This window comes from Alnus glutinosa, chromosome 3 (assembly GCF_958979055.1).
Source record: "Alnus glutinosa chromosome 3, dhAlnGlut1.1, whole genome shotgun sequence".
NCBI lineage: Eukaryota > Viridiplantae > Streptophyta > Magnoliopsida > Fagales > Betulaceae > Alnus > Alnus glutinosa.
In genome coordinates this window covers 32,764,028-32,786,594 of record NC_084888.1, presented here as the reverse complement: position 1 = coordinate 32,786,594, position 22,567 = coordinate 32,764,028, and the positions used below count along the sequence as shown (strand labels likewise).

The window sequence follows — 22,567 nt, the reverse complement described above, 5'->3', positions numbered from 1 at the left end:
GTTTTTTGGTTTTTTGTTTCTTCTCTCTACCCTTTTCGGGTTAGAGAGGTTTGAGTCTCCCAGCCTTTAGGGCTGTTTGGAGTTTCGAGTCTCCCCCGGATTTACTCCGGTGGTGGAGTTTTGCCCTCCTTAGTCCGTTTGGACTCTGGAGGTTTGTGTAGTTTTTTTTAGTTTTTGTTTTCTTTGGTTGACAGGAAAACATCCCAGTGAGGCGTCGGTGGGGGAGATTCCGCCGTTTCTGTGGTTGGCGGAAGTTTGGTTGGGTCTTAATTTTTCATCCTTTGAAGCCAGATCTACGCTGTTCCACAGACCCCCAGGCAACACGCGCCCCCTTTCCATGCTCATCGTCTTCCTCTGGTCCTGACGCTGCCTTCTACGGCCGGGGTGCTCAGCGGTGATCGGCGCGTGGTTTCCACGCGCCAGGGTGCTCTTCTCATTTTGGCCGCGTGTTTGGGCACGTTTCGTGTCATAGCCGTGCAGGGTGGTTTCGCAGGGGTTTTCTGGCCTTAGGCGGTTGCTGAATTGGCCCCGACGCGCTGCACGCGCCGTCTCCGGTGGGTGTTTTCCTCCGTCGGCAGCTCCTGTTTTGGGTGTTTTTTGCTTCTACAGAATGTATTTAACAGTTCTGCTTTGGATTTAATTTAGCCTAGTCTTTGCTTGTAAGCACAGCTTTGTGACCGGCTCCATAGAGCATAGAGGTTCATAGCTTAACGCAGAGGCACATTGCTGTCGATTAGGCTTATTTGTAGCAGCTGTTGATATATTCTGTGTTTTGGGTAACTGTTATGTGACTCCTGGTTGAGTCCCTGATTCTTTGTAATCTGTACTTTCGTTACCCTTTGGGTGTTTTTAATGAAATGTTTACACGTTCCCCTCAAAAAAAAAAAAAAAAAAAAAAAAAATATTCCACGATTACAACTATTTACCAAATAAGCTCTTTGCTCTTCAAGAATAATTACCATGACCTTCTACGCCCCGATACGCACTGAAAGTGGATCTCATGAATGCTTATAATACGGTCAGAGTGGTGGCAGAAGAGTGAATAAGAAAAGTTAGACTTGTATATTAATTGACCTGAAGTTAGAGACCTTCCACGTGCAGCAGGAGGTGGAATGACACGGTTCTGATCATGAGTGTTTGCATCAGCATTTATCAGTAAAATCCAGTGTTCTAGAACGGTTGGTCAAATTACTCATTGGATGGTACTGATGAGAAGACTGATTTGATAAGTTTTCCCTAGTGTGGGTTCCAAATCAAGTCTAGATCGGCTTCTCACATTCCAGAGTATCCTCACTACCAAACTCTACCCCTGTAGGGAGGGAAGCCAACGGACCTTGAAGTAAAATGTTCATAGTCTGAAGTTGATTTCCCCAGCTGAGATTCAAAAGAACCAGAGGAACTTCCAGCAGTGTAAAACCCGCTTCTGCTGCCTCTCTCACAGGCTAACAAAAAAGGCCGGGGCTTTTTCTTTTGGAAGGACCTCTTCCAGCACCCATTGTAGGATCTAGTAAACCACCCTCCATTTCATGGATAGCCTGCGCATTATTGTATAACTTAAATGAGCATAGCCAACACTATTCTCTGGGACCAGATAAAAGCTTCCAGAAGCTGGAAAATGTGGGAAGAGATCATAAGATGACCCTGAATCAGGCACTCGAAAATGTAGACCTTCCAATCTACCACTTAATAAGGAATTTTGCACGGGCCTGCATTCCAAGTTCTGGTAAGAGGCACAGTATACACCACTTCTCAGTGTATGGATAAACAACAGAACCATTTTCCGCAGCAACAGCCCTTCCTGCAATAAAAATTACAAAATGAAAAATTAAAATTAGAGGTTCATCCACAATGAGAGGTAGAAATATAATTACACTACTAACAACGCAACAGGATACTGTTAAGGATCATGCAGAAATCACCAAACATCAAGTAACGGCTAGTAGCCGTTACCTACCCTTTGGTCAATTCCTTCAGAAATAGATAGACCAGCTCGTGATACACCATTTCTGTTCTCTCCTATATGCTTCAGCACATGGTCCAGCATCCAACATCCTCAACCTTCCATAAACAGGAATCATCAAATCCCACAGTCTGCACATGATCCAGCCGCACATCTACAGCTGACCCTAGAAGACACTGCAGCCGCCTGTCTTCCTGGTTTCAAGTCTTCCCTGTTTCCTGCTCAAACAAATGTAATCAGCATAGAAGTTAGTTGTACATTAGTTTATTCATTGCACATACTTTTAGGTGCTCTTGTTTGTATCCAGCTCAATGAGCTCATTTTATGTAATCCCTTACATTATAAATAAGATTAAAATCCTCTGCCTTGAATATTATCAAGCAGGGAACTTCTCAAAACTTACATGGTATCAGAGCTTGCCTAAAGCCAACGCTTAAACACTGTCCTCATGGCATCATCCGGTTCCTCCAATCCCAACTCCTCAACCCAAACCACAACCTCACCATCCTTTTCCATACTGCCTAACCTCTCTCAATTGTTCAAACTAGAAGGCCCCAACTATCTAGCTTGGGTGTCACAGTTCCACCCTATCCTTAGAGGCAATGATTTCCAAGGATTGGTTAATGGAACCGAGTGTTGTCCTCCTCAACTCATTTCTGATGAGGATGGTAACTGTATTGCCAATCCTGCCTATGCTGCATGGCAGAGGAAAGATCAACTTCTTTTGAGCTGGATAATCAGCTCTTTGGCTCCATCAATTGTGTCTTCAATGTATGGAGTCAATACCTCTCATGAAGCATGGACTGCTCTTGCAGCCAAATTTGCTTCTCAGTCAAAATCCAGAGTCTCTCACCTTAAGAGACAACTCCAAACCTTACAACAGGGCACCAAGATGTGCACAGAGTATCTCAGCTTAGCCAAACAACTGGCTGACCAGTTGTCAGCAGCAGGAAAGCCTGTTGAAGATGATGACCTCATTTCCTATGTGATAGGAGGCCTAAGTCCCTCTTTCAACACTTTTGTCACTGTCCATTCCTTCACCACACAGGACAGAGAAATGACTTTCTCTGACTTCCAATCCGAGCTGCTCAACCATGAGATGCTGCTGGAAAGTCAACAGCAGCAGAATGCCTCAGCAGACACAGGAACTTTTGCTTTCTACAGCAACAAACCAGGCCAATCCACCTCTCTTCACCAAGGATCCAGCAACTTCAGAAAACCTCGTTTCCCCTCAAGGCCCAACTCTCGCTACCAACAGTACCCATCAAGAGGCAACTCCACTCATCACCCCTTTGCTCAAAGAACCAACCCAGCATATCCATCCCTCTCTCATAGGAATCAGTCACATTTTCCCACTGGAAACCAACAGCCAGCCCCAGTGATGAATCGAAATCCTGTACATCAGCAAACTGATCCAGAAATGAACACAACTCAAGGACCCCTCAGAACTGCCTGCCAGATTTGTGGCAGAAACAATCACAGTGCTTTAGACTGTTTTCACCGAATGGATTATTCCTTTTAAGGAAGACATCCTCCTGGTGAACTGGCAGCCATGGTGGCTCATTTAAATGATGAATTTGGAACACAGAAATGGCTAGCCGACTCTGGAGCAAACACACATGCACTGCAGATGCTGCCAACATTCACAATCCCCAACCATTTGAAGGTACAGATGTGGTAGGAGTGGGAAATGGAGCAGGTTTGCATATCCAAAACTCTGGTTCTTCTATTATTCATCCCTACACTTCCAATCATCAACCACTCTTTCTTAAAGATATCCTACATTGTCCCAAAGCCTCAGCCAATTTACTCTCCATCAATAAATTCTGCATTGACAACAATTGTTGGTTTGCTCTAACCGGTTCTCATTTCTTTGTTAAGGACAACCACACGGGACAGGTGCTGCTCAAGGGGCCAAGTGAGAATGGTCTTTACCCTATTCCCTTACATCCAAAGCATCTAAATAAATGGAAAGGTCTTGCAGCCTATGTTGGAGTCAAAACCAATGACTTGGTTTGGCACCAAAGACTTGGACACCCTTCCTCTTTTGTTATTCAGCACCTTTTGCAGAAGCATCAGCTTCCCATTGCTGGTTCACTTGACAAGACCCGTGTGTGTGAGGCTTGTTAGCTTGGTAAATCCAAGCAACTTCCTTTTGTTGATTCAACTAGATGTACTCTAGGACCCCTTGATCTCATCCGCTCAGATGTGTGGACTTCACCTATTCCCTCAACTAGTGGATGTAGATATTATGTACTCTTTGTTGATGATTATAGCCGGTTTACTTGGCTCTATCCTATTCTATATAAATCTGAAGTCTTTCAATGCTTTGTCAAATTTAAGTTGCTTGTTGAAAATCTATTCACAACCAAAATCAAACAATTTCAATCCGACAATGGTGGAGAATACACTTCAAAGCAATTTAAGGATTATCTTTCTCAAAGTGGAATCCTTCACAGATTATCTTGTCCACACACATCTCAGCAAAATGGTATAGCTGAGAGAAAACATAGGCATATAGTTGAAGTTGGCCTAACTCTATTAGCTCAATCAGGTCTCTCTCCAAAATTCTGGGTAGACTCTTTCCTTACAGCCATTTACCTCATTAATCGGCTTACCACTTCTGTGTTGCAACAAGAGTCTCCATTTTCCAAGTTAATGAAAAGGGAACCTGACTACACCCTTCTAAGGACCTTCGGCTGCTTGTGTTACCCTCTCCTTAGACCCTATACAGATCACAAGCTGTCCTTTAGAAGCAAGCCCTGCATCTTTATTGGTTATGGAGGAAACCAAAAAGGCTACAAGTGCCTTGACCTTACTACCAGCAAAACATTCCTCTCCAGGAGTGTCATTTTTTATGAAACCCAATTCCCTGCCAAAGGAAAAACTATCTCACATAGCTCTTGCCGAATTTCAGCAGAATCAGAAGATCCCTTGATTGTTCTACCAATTCCTCATTTCCGCAGCCTTGAAACACAATCAGCAACCCCTAATCCTGCCATATAGCCTGCTGTTTCCCTGCCACAGCACAACCAACACCTTGACAACACCACTGTCAGTAGCAGCAACAATCCATTACCCCAACCAAGTCCGGATGCTCACATACCAGCCTTACACTCTCAGCAAATTGAAGCCATAGAATCTGAAAACTCCTCCAATACTTCTCCTACTTCCACAGAGCACATCACCTCTCCCTTTGTCATACCTGAACTACCTTCTACCAGAATTATCACAAGATCCCAAACAGGAAATCTGAAACCCAAAGACTTCCTAGGTTTTAAACTCTATCACACCATTAGACATCCTCTCACAGTCTTCCAGATGCTCTCTTTCCCTCAAGAACCCTCCACCTACAAGCAGGCAGCATCACAACCTGAATGGCTTCATGCTATGACTCTTGAATATGATGCTCTAATTTCCAATCAAACTTGGACCTTATGTCCTAGACCTCCCCATCAAAATGTGGTAAGGAATAAATGGGTTTTTAAACTCAAACAAAAACCAGATGGGAGTGTGGACAGGCACAAAGCTCGGCTAGTTGCCAAGGGGTTTGATCAAGTAAGTGGAATTGTTTACTATGAGACATTTAGCCCAGTAGTCAAGTCAGCAACCATTCGGCTCATTCTAGCCTTAGCCGTACATTTTGATTGGCAAATCAAGCAATTGGATGTGTCCAATGCTTTTCTCCATGGTGTCCTACATGAAGAAGTCTACATGGAACAACCCCAAGGCTTTATTGATCCCAATTTTCCAGATCATGTGTGCAAGTTACACAAGTCCATCTATGGACTAAAACAGGCTCCTAGAGCCTGGTTTACCAGATTGTCTCATGCTTTATTGAACCTTGGTTTTCATAACTCTCAAGTGGATCACTCCTTATTCACTTTCCACATTGGATCGGTTCATATTTTCCTCCTAGTATATGTTGATGACATTATCTTGACAGGAAATAATGAAGGCACTATGCACTGGATAGTCACCAAACTGCAAGCAGACTTTGCCATGAAAGACCTTGGCCCTCTTGGATATTTTTTGGGTATCCAAGCCACTAGAGATTCTGGTGGACTGCATCTTCGGCAAACAAAGTACATTCTTGACCTGCTGAATCGAGCACTCGTGGCAGAATGCAAGCCCTATCGAGCACCCTGCACTGCCGGTTCCAAAATGTCAAGGCATGATGGTGACCCTCTTCCGGATCTTGCTGAGTACAAACATATTGTGGGTGCCCTTCAATATGTCACACTTACTAGGCCAGATATTGCATATTCGGTTAACCAACTCTGCCAACATATGCATGCTCCAACCTCAGTTCATCTTACAGCTGCCAAGAGAGTCCTTAGATATCTCAAAGGTTCACTCAACTCTGGCTTACACTACAGCAAAGGACCTCTCAACCTTATGGCCTATTGTGATTCAGATTGGGCCGGGAATCCAGATGACCGTAAGTCCACCTCTGGCTATGGAGTCTTCCTTGGCCCTAACTTAATTTCTTGGTCAGCAAAGAAGCAACACACTGTCTCAAGGTCCAGCACTGAAGCCGAGTATCGATCTCTCTCTCTAACAGCAGCTGAACTATTTTGGCTCCGAATGCTCCTCAAAGAACTTCACATTGTCTTATCTTGTCCTCCTACCATTTGGTGTGACAATTCTGGTGCCTTAGCTCTAGCCTCTAACCCTGTTTTTCATGCCCGAACAAAACACATCGAAGTTGATTTTCACTTCATTCGAGAGAAGGTGGCTAACCGAGATATTCAAATTCAGTATTTGTCAACACTTGAACAAGTTGCTGATATCTTCACCAAAGGGCATTCCGCTGATCGCTTTTGCTATCTCCGAGACAAACTGAGAGTTGTTCCTCTCCTCAGTTTGCGGGGGGGTGTTAAGGATCATGCAGAAATCACCAAACATCAAGTAACGGCTAGTAGCCGTTACCTACCCTTTGGTCAATTCCTTCAAAAATAGATAGACCAGCTCGTGATACACCATTTCTGTTCTCTCCTATATGCTTCAGCACATGGTCCAGCATCCAACATCCTTAACCTTCCATAAACAGGAATCATCAAATCCCACAGTCTGCACATGATCCAGCCGCACATCTACAGCTGACCCTAGAAGACACTGCAGCTGCCTGTCTTCCTGGTTTCAAGTCTTCCCTGTTTCCTGCTCAAACAAATGTAATCAGCATAGAAGTTAGTTGTACATTAGTTTATTCATTGCACATACTTTTAGGTGCTCTTGTTTGTATCCAGCTCAATGAGCTCATTGTATGTAATCCCTTACATTATAAATAAGATTAAAATCCTCTGCCTTGAATATTATCAAGCAGAGAACTTCTCAAAACTTACAGATACATTGGCATGCTGCATGATCTTAAATTTCTGAGCTAGAACATTGCAGTGCAAAGACTTCTCTTTTGGAATCCTAGACCTGGTAGAAATAAATCATTTAACATTCAAACAAGGACATAACTAAAGGCCAAAAGTCAAATTGAAGGGAAACGTGTTGGGAAAATCCAAATTAAATTGAAATTAAGTTGGCATCTGAAAGTTTATCAAAATTACACCAAAATAAGACAGATTTTAAAAAACTTTCCTTGCTTGTAACCCAACTTAAGCTGAAAATGCTTATTCAATGGTCATTGCTAACCGCTTTGTTACCGAAGTCTTACTCTCAATGTCCGGAACAAACCCGAACCTTTTTTTTTTTTTTTGATAAGAAAAATAAAGGAGCATCATAAATTGAGAGCTGAATATTTTGAGAGCTGGCAGCACCACTCATCAAATAATGAAAGAATCACCAAAGAAAAAGAAATATCTATTAGATAATTGGATATATAAAACATTCAGAGCTCCAGTACCATATAAGTGTAAGACCTGTCAGCAGTTCCACGACTTTGGCAATGATCTTGGTCCATCTCAGACATTTGCAATGAGTTGGACAAGTGCCTAAGTTCCATATCCCCTAAAATGACAAGATGATTCAAAAGCTAGATTCAGAGGAGGAAAGAGCACTACTTGCATATAAGTGAAAAGGTGTCTGAAGGCTCCAAAAAAAAAATATGCTGCAAATACACACCCACATATATTCATACATGTATATGTGTGTGTGTATGTATGTATCCCGATATCATTTCTCAAGCTGAGCATTAGGGTGTATATATATCTTTTCATAACATGTTAGAAAATAGTATCGGACAGACCATGCTCATGAAAGTAGGCATGATCCTCAATAATTGGCCTAAAAACTAACAGTACAAGGTTTATACTAAGAGTATTCTATACTTTGAGAAATCAAGGACCATGTGTTGCACAGATACAACAGAAAAAAGAGAGAAAAGAAAAGAAAACCATATAATCCCTCACATCTATGAGGAACTAAACCATAAAAAGAATTGTCCACACTTACCACATCCATACCATTAATTTTTTTTACTACCATTACCAAACATATACCCCAGGTGTGTTGAACCAAAGCAAAATCCTCCCTTCACTTTATGAAAAAAAAATCTAGAGGAAAAAAAGAAAAGCATATGTACCAAAAACCATCTTTTGCTTTGAACTTAATGAATTGTAAAATACTTCTCACAAATCTACATGTATACAACATCTGCAAAAATTTAAATAAGTGACATCCACCCTCATGGACCTCATATGCCCAAAAGAACCTTTTTCCCGAGTATAACAGAAATACAAATGACTACCAAGATTACACATACACATTTATAGCTCTACATACTAGTTTGTAAGTCAAAATGATAATTTCCTGAATTGGTCAAGTGTTTCTTGCCGCAGCAAGGAATGAAATGCTATAAATCAATGAACAATTCAGACTTTGTGAAGAGAAGAAGAAGTAGGTGGCGATAAAAGAAAAGAAAAGCCGAAAATGGAAATAGGAAAGGGTTAAGGGGCGTGTTACGGGTGTAGCATTAGGGTAAAGGGCAGGGGGTACTTTTTTAACTATTTTTTTAATATATTATACACCCGGAGCCGGTTACCCGGTTATAACCAGGTGTCTAGAAAACTAATACCTGACTCCGACTCCGGGTACCAAACCGGTTTTCCGGTTTTCCAGTTATTCGAAGCCAGTTTCTTGGCCGATTATAACCAGTCCGAAATTACACCCCTAACTCATAAGCACGTATTCAAATGAAACTCTTCAAGTTATCTTTGTTGTAACTTGTCTTAGAGTAGTCGTAGCTTAATTAAATAAGGATAGTTATATTTATCTTTCTAAGTCGAGAGTCTTTTAGTTATTTGTTGCACTGCAAAAGTCATTTAGTAGTAAGTTTATATTGTTCTTCGTAGGAGTTTATCTCCAAGTCTTTTATTTGTATTAGGAGTTTATCTTCGACTAAAGGTAGGAATTCATCTTCTATTCTGTCTTTGTAATTCTCTTATAAAAGCATGAGTGATTAATAAAAAGTAAGCATAATTAATCTCAAACCTTGTGTTTGAAAAGATCTAGGTTCCTTCAGAATTTAAAAGGTTTAGGTTCCCTCAAAACCTAAAAATCTATCATGTTATTTATTTGCGAAATCATTCGCGTAATAGTTGGTTTGTTTTTTATGTTGTATATTGATTTGGATCACTACATCAATGAGATTTGGAAATTCATATCTTGCATTAGTGATCTCTACCTTTTTTTTTCACCAATTCATAGTTATACACGGTAAAATCATAAATGATAAATTCTTCACACATATTACACAATTCATACAATGAAGAAAAATAATTTCACAACAAATCTGGAAATTATCAACTATTTTCCAAACATTCAACATCAAGGCCTAAAACTGAGCCTATTGACATACTCCTAGCCCATAAAGAAACTTTTATATATATATATATGAATTTAAAACAACCATAAACCTAATAATATATTCTTGAACAAAAACTGAGAAGCGGAAGTAATCATAGAACTGCTTGAGGTTGGAGCACCTCATGGGACTAGGATCCCCTCAAATCTCTTCTATATTTGAGATTCTCAAATTATTAAATCTTAGTTATGCTTTACATCTATCAGTTCACAATTTGCCAACTGTCCATATGAAATAAATGCTAAAATAATCCAAGACAAACTCACGAATATAGAGACAAAAATGCCCTTCACCATCTCCAGTTGAACACCAACCGGAGATGAAAATGCCCCAAACATTTATATAACATATAACTTATATGTTATATAAACAATTTTGAAAAATATTATGCAGATAGTATACATGCTATATTTACTTGATGTTTGATGTTAATAGCATCTTTACTCAATGAGAAATTTTCATAAAATCTCAACAACATGGTCCTATTGGAAAGGAGTTTTCTTTCTTTTCTTTCCTCTTTTTTTTTTTTTTTTTTGTTTCAACTTCTCTTTCTAGGTTCCTGTGATTTTGTTATTTGATGTGTTTTGCACAATCCCATGTACATCATATTATTTTGATATTCTCTTCTATCGGCTTTCTCTAAATTGTACACTTTCCTTGTTCCTCCATTCAACATGGTCATATTATTTTAATATTTTTATATTGTGAATAAAAAATGATTTTTATAGATTAATATAATTGAATAAAAATATAAAAATATTTATGATTTTTTGTATGCCCCAAAAGCTGAAAAATCTTTTCTGCGGAAAATATTTTTCTTGAAAATGATTTTCCTAAAAATATTTTAGGACGGAAAACATTTTATGCCAAAACAAACATAACATAAATAAATCTTGCACTCTAAAGCATTGGGCTTAAAATCATTACTATCCATAAGGGAAATATGTAATACACCCGAGTGTTACTTAAGGATATTTCTTGTAATTTTCTATAAAGAACAATGGATTCAATGGATGAAGGTTGTATTGAAAATCAATGGAAATGGAGAATTACAAGTATGATTTGATTCGAGGTAGATCGGACCTCCCATTATCACTAATCTAATCGCTAAGCTATTCAAGAACTAATCACTAAAGCTAATACAAGATCATAACAATTTTCATGCATATCTGAATAGAGGGAAACATCTTTTATACTAAGATACAAACCCAACTATCTAACAAACTCAAGCCCATTTGTACTAATTGATCCAGTAGCCCAAACTAACAGATGCTTCCAAGCCCACCACTGGATGAGTGCCACGTAATCCACTTACATGCAGGTATGTGACATTACTCACTCCTTCAAAAGCACCTTGCCCACAAGGTGCAGGTTTAAAGCTCCACTACTGCAACCGATCATCGAAAAACACCTATCTCATTGACACATAAACGCAGCCTGTCCTCTGAACTTCTATAATTCGCCTGAGCTGTCTTCCACCATTTGGCATTTTACGTCTTACAATTGATTTAAGCCAAAGCTTAAGCCTTCTTGCAGCAGTGCACTCCAACCCATGCTCATAGCTTCTTCACCCACGTTACTGACATGCCATTAAATCACACCTGTGCATGTCACTTAAAGCCTCGAGATACTTCTTCTTGATTAGCCATCTATGCTTCCACATAACAAAAATCACCCAATCTTCCTTCAAGGACTGAAACACAAAGAAGCTCAAAGTTGAAGGAGTGATTGATGTCGGCAAAACAATTCGTGATTCCTGGATCAAAACTCCATTTGCTACACCAAAAGAAAAAAATACCATCCTCTAAATTTCTTTTTAGCTTTTCATCAAAAAATTTACCGTCATCTTGCTGCCGCATATCTTCTTTCTTGATATCTTGATCCATTCTTGATTTCTGGACTTCTTGATTTTGCGCGTTGTCGACACCGAATGAGCTCAAAATCTTAATCGGCTTCTTTTGCTTCCTCTCCTTCATCAGAGGCCATTCTTCCATTGCCCTAACTGCCGTGGACAAATCTGTAATGGATTTTTCTATAACATCTTGTAGAACACCCTTCGGGTTGAGATCTATGAAGCTCTCTGCCCTTTGATCGACAACACCTCCTAATGGAATAGGTAAAGTCGTGATCTGCTTATTCTTTTCCAAGAAACTCTGATCTTTGTGTTCTGGAATTTCTTCTTCAACTGATTCCACTTGAGGATCGGAAGCCACATATGCGTTCTCTTCAGGTTCTTGAAGATATTCTGGAACACCGGAAACTTCTAACTTTTCGATTGTCTTTCTTTCTTCAGATATTACGTTTCTGCCTTCTTCCAAAATTTCAGGTTCTTGAAAATCCTTGAATTTTCTTTGTTCCACTGAAATTTCATGTTGATTCTGATAATTCTGCAACTTTTGTTCTGCTTCACAATGATGCCCAAATCTACTTTGTATTAGTCTCACAAAATTATTCCAATCGGTATCAACTGTAAAGACTCCCTTACGTTCCATTTTACGACGAAAACAATTTACACCGAAACAAACGGAGCTAGCAAATCTTGCACCCCAAAGCACCGGCTTAAAATCATTACTAAATTAATATCCATAAAAGAAACATCAAATATGCCTTGAATAATTTATAATGGTTAGAAATCTTTCGATTATGTGTCTCTATAGGTATTAGATTTTCATCCTCTAGCTCCTCTTGTAATTAACTTCCCTGCCTATTCCTGTTTTCTTTGAACAAAGCAACAAACCATCGCATGTCTCTAAATGCATGGGGCAGGCAAAATCGCTTACTATTGTTGTTTTGGGAGAAGAAAGAGACACTGATAAGCATCAATAAATTGCACGCACAGCAATATGATCCATTAAAGATTATTAAGGACACAGCACTGTTCGAGCTTGGTTACAAACATATCTTCTATACCTATGAATGCTGCAAAGGGAACAAGGCATATTTTAATGTTGCAAGTATCAGCAGGTAGAGCACCAACCCCTCCCAAATAAAATTATTATTTGTAAAAAAATAAAAAAATAAAATTGATTTTTAAATCTGAAGGGTATGAGATTTAAAAATCAAAATCTAAGTATCTAAACTAGGGCTGGCAATTTTGACACGACTTGACAACCCGACACGAAATTAGCGGGTTTGGATCTATCTTAAACGTGTTTAAGTCATAAACAGACCGACCTGTTTATTTTGGTCTGGCGGGTCGAGTGACCCGCCAGACACGATTAACATTCAACTCTTTTTTTAAAAAAGGAAAAAAAAAAAAAGGGAATGGGAAATTGGGATTCGAGAATGATCTGTAACAGAAATCAAAACACAAAGTCACAAATGACAAAACCGGAAAAGTGAAAACCCTAACTTTAGTAACTTGTTTCTTTTTTGGTTTTTTCCTTCAGCCTCACCGTGCCACGCTGCCGCCCTTCTCTTCTTCCATTTTCTTCTTCTTCAACTCCGCCTTGGTTCGGCTTGCAGAGTAAAAAATGGAGGTGGGTATGTCTCTGAACGCGCTGGTTCGGCTTCCCTTATTGAATTCAAGGACAAACGAAGATATATGGGTTGGTCAAGCAATCACTCTTCTCTTGTGGGAGAACGACCAAGAAGCCTCAGCAGAGGCAGAAGCACATATTGGTGGTTCAAGCGAAGGGAAAGAAAGGAATGCAAGCTCGTATTTTTACACGCGGCCAATTGGCCGCATTTATTTTTTACATGCGTCCAATTGGCCACGTGTATTTAATACACGTGGCCAATTGTTTTTATCAAATATATATTAATAAAAACAAATTTTATTAAGGTTTTGTACACTATTGATAAAAAATATATATATGTATATGTATAAGAGAATTGGCCACGTGGCCAGAATTTGTGTAGGTAGGCACGCGGGAATTGTCCCGCGCGCCACCTGACCATTACTTTCAAACATAATATATATATATATATATATGTATATATATATTATATTTAAATATTTGAAAAGGGAAAAAAAATTTCGTTAAATACTGCACGCGTACGTGTTCTCTCTCTCTCTCACGGTGTGTTCTCTCTCACTCTCTCTGTATCGCGCTCTCTCTCTCTCTCTCTCTCTCTCTCTCCGTTAATACTGCATCACCGGCCAGCTCCCCGACCACCGCGTGGCCGGCCTTCCTTTTAAGTATATCTTCGTTGCCTCCTACTCCAACAACCTTGTCCACCACCTCACCATTTTTAAAAAAGAAAAAGTACGGAGCACTACGAATATTCCAGCGAGCAGCCACGTCCGTGGCCTCAGCTATGTCAACTTTCAAGAAAACAACTTTCGGGTACTTCCCAGATAAGCTTGTGTAGAGAGGAGAAGTGAAACGGCATCGATGAGTTTTATAGAAGTACAGGATTGCCAGGCGAGATGTCTTTGAAGCAGCATCCAACCGCGCATCCAGTTCACTAAGAGAGCGAATACCAATAACTTGATCCCCTGTTGTAAACCAAAATTATGGTAAGGTAGTACGACCATTACCTGTTATAGTAATTCAAATTGCTCACAGGGAAAACCATGGTAATTCAAATTGCTCTACAATATGTAGAGCTGCGAGGTCAGTTCTTACTGGCTGGCCTCCTTTTAATCATACAAATTATTAATTGAATTTACACGGCTGATTTTTGTTTTTGGAGTGGCCTTATTCACATGGCCTTTCCAAACGCATTAAATAACTTATATGTTATATAAACAATTTTGAAAAATATTATGCAGGTAGGATACTTGCTATACATACTTGATCTTTGATGTTAATAGCATCTTTACTTGATGAGAAATTTTCATAAAATCTCAACAACATGGTCCTATTGGAGGGGAGTTTTCTTTCTTTTCTTTCCTCTTTTTTCTGTTTCAACTTCCCTTTCTGGGTACCTGTGATTTTGTTATTTGATGTGTTTGGCACAATCCCATGTCCATGTACATCATATTATTTTGATATTCTCTTCTATCGGCTTTATCTAAATTGTACGCTTTCCTTGTTCCCCCATGCAACTCGTGATTTTTAATTCAAATAGCTTTAGTCTAACAAGGAAAAGAAATTATAAAGAAAACCCACATTTTTATTAGAAGCAGAAGGTACAAATACACAAACTGAGGAGTACAACTCCTCTACAACAGAAAACATTACTCCTACCGACAACCTGAGAGGAAGAGATAAAGAGGCAAGTACAAGGATGATCATCAATATAGAATTCCTGCAATATAGCTCCCCGTTTGTGAAAAAAAGAAGTAAAGCACCTGTTCCTCTATAGATCTCAGAATACAATGAAAATAGTACCCCAAAACCCTAAAAAAAAAAAAAAAAAATTAACCTTTTGGGTCAACATTTGATAAAGAAGAAATTCTATAGACCCGTATGCTCTAATTATATCCTATTGCCAACCTTCTCACTAAAAGAAAAAGGCTACTAGCTCTTTTGCAGCATGAAACTTCATCATGAGACATTTACAAGCTTTGCACGTTGAGTATTTGGATCCACCTCCACTCGGAGACCAAGTCTAGTTAATTCAGGCACATCAACAGATCCGTGAAGCTCCAATTCTGCTACTGCTTGTTGATTTTCTGCGTTCCGTTCCAAACAATTCCTCACACACCATATGCCCCATTCCCTCAAGAAGGGATTGTCTTCATCAATAACACACTGTTGTAAGAGCAGAAGAATCCCATTCTTTTGTCTAATTTGATCTTGAACATGTTTCCTTCCATATGCACAATTGCCAATGACTGCAACAATGTCCCTCCTAAATCCTCTGTAATGACAAGGCTTTGATGAATAAGAACTTGTTCCCTCTCTGTTCTCGCCCTGTTTGAGGGCTTTCCTTATCGTAGCTGGGGGCTCAAGCTCGCCAAGCAAGCATAAAAGCAATTCTATGAGTCCAGAGGATACTAGCACATCGACAGCATCCACTGAATCCTCCTCCTTCAAGCCTCCCTCACTATTGCATGCACAAATATCTCTCAAAATGGTTAGCGAGTATCCAAGAACATCTATTGCCGTAGAGCCTGTTGGAAGACCAGACTTGCATCTCGAAACAGAATTACTAACCCCAACAGATCTCTTGAATATCCCAAAAACAAATAAAGCAAAATCATTGGGAAAAGTAATCTCATTAAGCCGCTCATTCAAGATCTCTGATACAACTCTCAGAAGAAATGCTTGTTCTGACAAGAAAAGACCATCTCCAAATCCAATATCTTCACCAATTTTAGAATCATCGACAAGGCTTAATTTAGAGAAGAATCGAGGGAAGTAAGGTTCTTCTAAGCAAATTCTAGAAAGGATCAACTTCAACCAATCCTCTCCAAATCCAACTATAAGATAGAAACCAGAGAACACACAGAAAATTAGTTCAAACAAAAAGAAATGTAACAAACAAACAAGCACAAACAGCTCCAAATTACCAGCAGATGCAGTCCGTACAATTTCCTCCACAACAGGCCACCCAACATCACTGCAAAGCTCTGTGACCAGTCCCGTGCTTCCATCACAACAGGAATAAATAACCATACACAACGGATCATAAGTCTCCCTGCTTTGGACTCTCGCGAGAGCAGCAAACTCCTCCGGAAAGAAGCAATGCCAAATAGCACGCTGATGTTCTTCTCCAGCCAAAGAAACATTCGCTAAAACCTGCAACCCCATTCGCACAATCCCATAATTCTGATGGGGCAAAGCTGCAGCAGACCTCAAAACATTCAAAACAACACCAACTCCATTTCGTTCGATAAAAGCGTCCTGATTTGCAACTTCTCCCGCGCACAGATTTCTGATGAGCTTTAAAGATGATATGAGAAGGTGATGAGCAGAAGGGCAAGGGAGAGAACGACTGAGCTGAAGAACTGTTGGCAGGATGTTCTTGGAAGCAAGGTCCTTGCGGCCAACATCAGTTCTAGAAGCTTCTATAAGATTTTCTAAGGCTTCTTCCAAGGAAGATAAGTTGGAAGCACTAAACAATGGCAAGAGAACATCTCGCGGAAGAGATAACTCCAACAATGATGCATCCCCGTCCATTAATTACTTCACAAAAACACTATCTACAATGATTTACATAGATACCAAAACAGAGTCTTTCAGCGACTAATTGATGTTTTCAATAAGAATTAAATATCAATTAGTACGCAATAGATTATAAACCAGTGCCAAAACAGATAAAGAAAAGCATGCATAACCATATTAGATAACAACCAGTAATAAGAAATCCATGAATTCAACAAAATCCAGTATTTATATTCATTTACTCGCGAAAACCTTTACGTAAAAGTATAAAATTTTATAACATTCAACGCCAAAATTTAGGAACCCTCAAATTAGCTTTTATTATTAAGCTATTACATTAATAAGTCTTTTCCTTACAAGGTTAGGATTAATCTTCATCTTTCGTTTTCTCTGATTTTAGTTGATAAGAACTACGGTTCTTACCTTCTGGTATCAGAGCGGTTCTTTTTTGGGGTGTTTTTTCTGTAACGGGCAGTGAGCGTTCTTGAGTGATTTACCTGTGCAGAGGTTGTGTGAAAGCTGGGTTTTTGCTCTCCGCCCTGCGTGGGTGTTTGTGATTGCTGTCACGTTGATGAGGGTGCTGGTCAGTGGTCTTGACCGTCGTGCGAGGCTGACGGTGGATTGCGCGGCGCTGCAACATTGAAGCCTAAGTGTCACTGGGCTGAGTACAGGGACGGCAGTCAGTACGGCGTTCTCTCCGGTTGTGGCGAAGGCTGGAAGTGGTGGTGGGTAGCTGTGCATGTGGAGGCTGCGATAGTTGTGTTGTGCGAATCTGCGATTGTGTTTATTTGTGGAGGAAGGGTGCTGTTTTTTTCTTTTCTTTTTTCCTGATCAAAACAGGGGAAGGGATGCGGAAAACAAGATTACGAGCAAGAGTTTAACATAGAGTACAACTTCAAGGAATATGACCAAAAAGAGAAATTTATTCTCTTACATTTTTTTTTTTTAATTTTTCATTGAATCTGTGAGACCCACGTAGTATAAGAGATGTGTAAAAAGAGCATTCCCATCCAATTATGTATATCTCAATCTAAAATAACTAACAAAAACCCACTTTATCTAGTTTAGCTAATGGGTTTTAAAAGACACCATACATCCGATTATCTATTCTTTCTTTATTCTTTTTTATTACTTTTTTCATTATCATATTTTTTGACTATCCTTTCTTTTCAAAAGGTCATATTTGTCAATGGTCGTTTTGTTAAAACGGTCATTTTTTCTCAAACGACCATTTTTCTAACAGTGACTTAGTAGTAATGAACAAATCAGCATTTTTGGCAGAATTTTTAAAGAGGTAAAATTATATCACTTAACATATAGGCTCAAATGAACGACCTACGAAAATTAAACTCCACCTTTCCACATCTTTGAATGATATATGCAACTGGCACTTCCAAACATTACAAGTGATGTAATGAAAGGACAATGAAACATTACAAGTGAAATATACAGTAGTTTTAAATCTTATGCATTCATTTTTGCCTAGAAAGAATTGAAACCATATTGTCTTTTAGTTAAAATCAGGTCAGGAAAGCAATTATGTTTAGGTCCTTGGTCACCAATCAAATGCATTTTTGCAGGTAAAGTGACCAGTTCAAGCTGTTGGCCCATGTGTTTTGTGCATTTCTTGTTCCCCATAAACAAAGTGCTCTATAGATAAATGACAAATTAAAACTAAGGAGAAGAGCACTGAACCAGGTTAACATGGGGAGTTTAATGTTCTAGTTCTGTTTTTTGGTTTTGTATGTAACTCTTCTCATTCGAACTCACTGCCAGGGTAACCTATGACTCGTTTTGGGGAATAAATCGAACAGTTGCCTTATTCATCTTTATGGACTCGCTATTCGATGCTGAAAATAATAACTATATCAACACCGCTATGGAGAAAACCTGTTCTGAGACTACTAAAAAATAAGGCCTAGTTGGTATCAGTAGCACATCATACTGCAATAACAGTTAAGAGCGGGGTTCAATATGCGCAATGCCAAAGAAAGGTGCTGAATGTGATGAAAACATTTATGGCAAATCGAATTGAAAACAAAAAAGCTTCATCATCAATTCAACCATTTAACCAAACCAGTAAGCAGTGACCTAGCTATCATGTTTAACCCAATCAGGTGGTCAACAAATCGTGCCCCTACAGACCTAAAGAGGCTGATGCAAAACCCAGAAAGCCCTAATAGTTTTGACCAATTGGGCTTCAACAACAGAGCATAAGCAAGTGCTGCTCTCAAACTATAGGCAATGAAGATCTACCCGTATGTTAGGATGAGCTTGAACAATGAATTAAAAGAATCAAAACTGTAATAGGGTTTATTGTGATTGACATACCGGAGAGAATCAGGAGATCAAGTGCCGTCCGATCCCTGACTCTCTTTCTCTCAGATTTCCGATCAAATCAGAGGGAAATTTGTAGCCGTTGAAGGTAGGACGATTCCTGCATCAAAACAGAGAAGAGAGACCAGAGAGCGTGAGAGAGAGAGAGAGAGAGAGAGAGAGAGAGAGAGAGAGAGAGAGAGAGAGAGAGAGCAGTGACCTTGCCAAATCGATAGAGAAGATGAGGAGCTTGTACCTATTGGTGGGATTCTGTTTTTGGTGTTTGGTTCTATAAAGATTTTCATTCATAAAAGAAAAATATATATATATATATATATATATATATTGTGGGGATGAATAATGCTACATTTCACCCTTGTGTCTTCCTTTTGTCCTCCAAAATTGATGCGGATCTTGTTTACTAATGACTTAAGGCTGATTCGAAATTAATAGGTTGGTTAAATGGATTTGACATGACTTTGGCTATGGATTTGGGATGGGGCCCAACTAAAATATATGATCAAAGATCAATTTGTGGATGTGTTGAACGGTGATGCATAAATTAACAGAGGCTGATTATGTAGATCTAAACCATTTTATTTTCTGTTATATATATATATATATTTCATTTCAGTTTCTCACTAATACCATGCTGCTAAATTACCACATCAATCTGGGAAATCAATCAAATATCAGTCAGAATAATACCATCTATACCTTGGAAGAAAGTTATAATAGTGTAAAGCTTAGTTTATCCCATGTCATCAATTGTTTCTCATCATCTCTACAAGGTTGCTGTACGTTTGTTAGCACATTTTGTGAGTTGATGGTCAAATATATTGTTACCCAGCTAGGTTGGGTTCAGATATGGAGCTTGTGTCCATGGGTGGCTTCATTGAAGCTATCTGTTTTGGAACATGTGGATGTACGTGCTTGTTAATTATCTCTGCTGGTGATAGAAGTGAATATCTAGATGATGCTAATTAATAAAGTTCCTCAAACCACTGACAAGCTTGTATTTGCTGGTGCATAGCCAGACTTGTTAATTGTGAATCATACCTAAATGCAGGCTATCTTTAGTAATATGTAAGTGTGCTTCTGATGTTGAGGATTTGTTGAAAAAATGCAGAGTGATGGATTGATGGTTATCATATGCAGCAATATATAGTAGATTAGATCATCTGCAATCATAATAGTGAGCCGTCTGGACTTAACCCAAGTGATGATTAGCTCTACCAATGAGCCATTTATACTCAGAATTATTTTTGGTTTAGTGTATGAAAAGCATTTTCGAACTCTTTTAACACTAACCGGATATTGTATTGTCAAAGCAACAAACTCTGGTTTTTTATAGCTTAATGCTCTATTTTCTTCGGTTCATAAATAAAGTCTCTTACAAACTTCTCTCGCTCTGTTCTTACATATTCAATTTGGTATTAGAACGAGAGAAGTTTGGGAGAAAAATGATTCTGAGTATTCTCCTCATGTTAATACTAGCAGTAAACATATTCTTTCAAGTCTCCAAGCAAACAGTCCATTACTTCATAAAGACAAAAAAAAATGACAACCACGTAGCAACAAAGCAAAGACTTGTAAACCTTATTTCATATGCTTTATATCAATTACAGGATAGTTGTATTAAGCTCAGCCTAACAGACTCCTTTCTCTCTGAGGTCCAATATGTCAACAACTAATAAGATTCAATCATTTCTCATTTATTTCTTCTCCTGCATTCTCAGTAACCAATCAAAATCTTAGATTCAGTTAATTCTCCTACTACATTCTAGCTCCTATCATACGAGACATAAAAGATTCAATTTTTAAATTTTGATCACCCAAATGTCCAAAAACAAAAATAAAATGTCCAAAATGAGTACGAAAATGAGAATCTAATGAATAAATAAATACATAACTTTGAGAGAGATCGCGGGTCGAGCGGGGGAGAGACTCAGAGAGAGAGAGACCTGATCGGAGGGCCGGAGGTCGGTCAGCGGGGGAGCGGGCGGTGGAGACGGGCAGAGATCGTGTGTCGGCGGGGGAGAAAGATGGAGAGCTGGTCGGAGATGGGCAGTGAGGGAGGGGGTGGTCGGCGCCGAAAATGGGGGAAAATCGGCGCCAGAAATGGGGGGAGATTTTTTAGGGAAAGAGAAAGGGGAGGAATTTTGGAAAATGCTTGATGGGGACACTCATCCGTCCCCATCACCCATTTATAATAAAAGAATAATTTTTTATTAAAAAGTTGGCTTTGATGTCACATCAAGAGTAATGCTACACATCATTCCTTTGTCCTCTTTTTATCTTCCTAAAATTGATGTGGCTCTTAAAATCACCATTGAATCAAAATTCAAGAGTGATATATCAAAAATTCAATGGTAATTTTAAGAGCCACATCAATTTTGGGGGGACAAGGGGATAGTGTGTAGCATTACTCGTCACATCAAAGCTAACTTTTTAATAAATGAGTAATGCTACCCATCATCCTCTTGTCCTCTTTTTGTCCTCCCAAAATTGATGTAGCTCTTAAAATCACCATTGAATCAAAATCTAATAGTCATATATCAAAAATTCAATGGTGATTTTAAGAGCCACATCAATTTGGGGGGACAAAGGGATGATGTGTAGCATTACTCTTAATAAAAAACTAATTTTTATTAAAAAAAAGGCTCACAGGGGACACTCAGATGGATGAGTGTCCCTTGTGTAGCAAGCCTCAGAAATTTTTGGGGAAAATGGTTTTGAGGAGAAGTGCTATCCGGAGGACGAGGGTCAGACGCTCGTCCGACCCTCGTCCCACGTGGCACAAGTTTTTCTTTTTTTTTTTATTAAAAAAAAAAAATTCGTTTTTTAAAAAAAAAATTGAAATCTGGAGCCATTTAGGTTTAGAAGCATTGCCGTGCGTTCCGACCACCGTCAATCTCTCTCTCTACGGTCAGTTTCACTCTCTCTCTCTCTCTCACTTATTCATGGTTTTTTTTTTCTTATCTTTTTTTGGGTTTCTCAGACTCTTTTGTTTACCGTGCTTATCTATCTGTGTAGATATTCCCCATTCCCTTGCTTGTTGCTCAAAATGATGATATGGGTATGTCTTGTTTCTTTGATTTTTTCCGTGAAATTTTATTTTTCTAAAATTTAATGCGTATCATATATATTGGTCATTACTTTTTCCTTTATAGTATGTTTGGTTGTTGAGAAAACGTAAGATAAAGGAAGTGATTTTAATTTTTTTTTTTCATCGTTCAGCATTATTTATGTCTTTCAGATTCAAAAGATGCTCAAGTCCTATAATCTCTCTCTTTCTTTCTTTATTTATTTATTTTTTAGTTCACATCTTCATATCTGGACTTTTGGTCAAAATGAGGTTGTGGAATGCTTTATCTATCTTGGTATTTAGTTGATAGTTATAGGTCTAAAGATGTTATGGTTGAAACCTTTCTAAATATAGAAGATCTTTCGTATTTATATATCCTTTAGAAATGT

The 22,567-nt window shown here is 38.9% G+C and overlaps 1 protein-coding gene across 6 annotated transcripts; it reads right to left on the bottom strand.

Annotated features, from left to right (window-relative positions):
• Positions 1–14,816: 14,816 nt before the first annotated feature.
• On the bottom strand, positions 14,817–21,102 carry LOC133863881 (uncharacterized). Of its 6 annotated transcripts, none has more exons than XM_062300010.1 (5): positions 21,055–21,102; positions 19,106–19,211; positions 17,272–17,601; positions 16,180–16,812; positions 14,817–16,089 (listed from the first exon to the last, which is right to left on the bottom strand). In XM_062300010.1, the coding sequence occupies exons 4-5, from the start codon at positions 16,787–16,789 to the stop codon at positions 15,212–15,214; spliced, it is 1,488 nt and encodes a 495-aa protein (XP_062155994.1). In that variant the 5' UTR covers positions 16,790–16,812; positions 17,272–17,601; positions 19,106–19,211; positions 21,055–21,102; the 3' UTR covers positions 14,817–15,211. The 6 variants fall into 6 exon arrangements, with proteins under 6 accessions (XP_062155994.1, XP_062155992.1, XP_062155989.1 ...); XM_062300008.1 differs by lacking the exon at positions 21,055–21,102 and adding an exon at positions 19,347–19,391; XM_062300005.1 differs by lacking the exon at positions 17,272–17,601.
• Between the last annotated feature and the right edge of the window lie 1,465 nt (positions 21,103–22,567).

Coding starts and splice junctions, on each gene's coding strand:
- LOC133863881 (XM_062300010.1), bottom strand. CDS start 16,789: ATGGACGGGGATGCATCATTGTTGGAGTTATCTCTTCCGCGAGATGTT. Junction 16,090..16,179: donor TGTACGGACTGCATCTGCTG/GTAATTTGGAGC, acceptor TCTATCTTATAG/TTGGATTTGGAGAGGATTGG.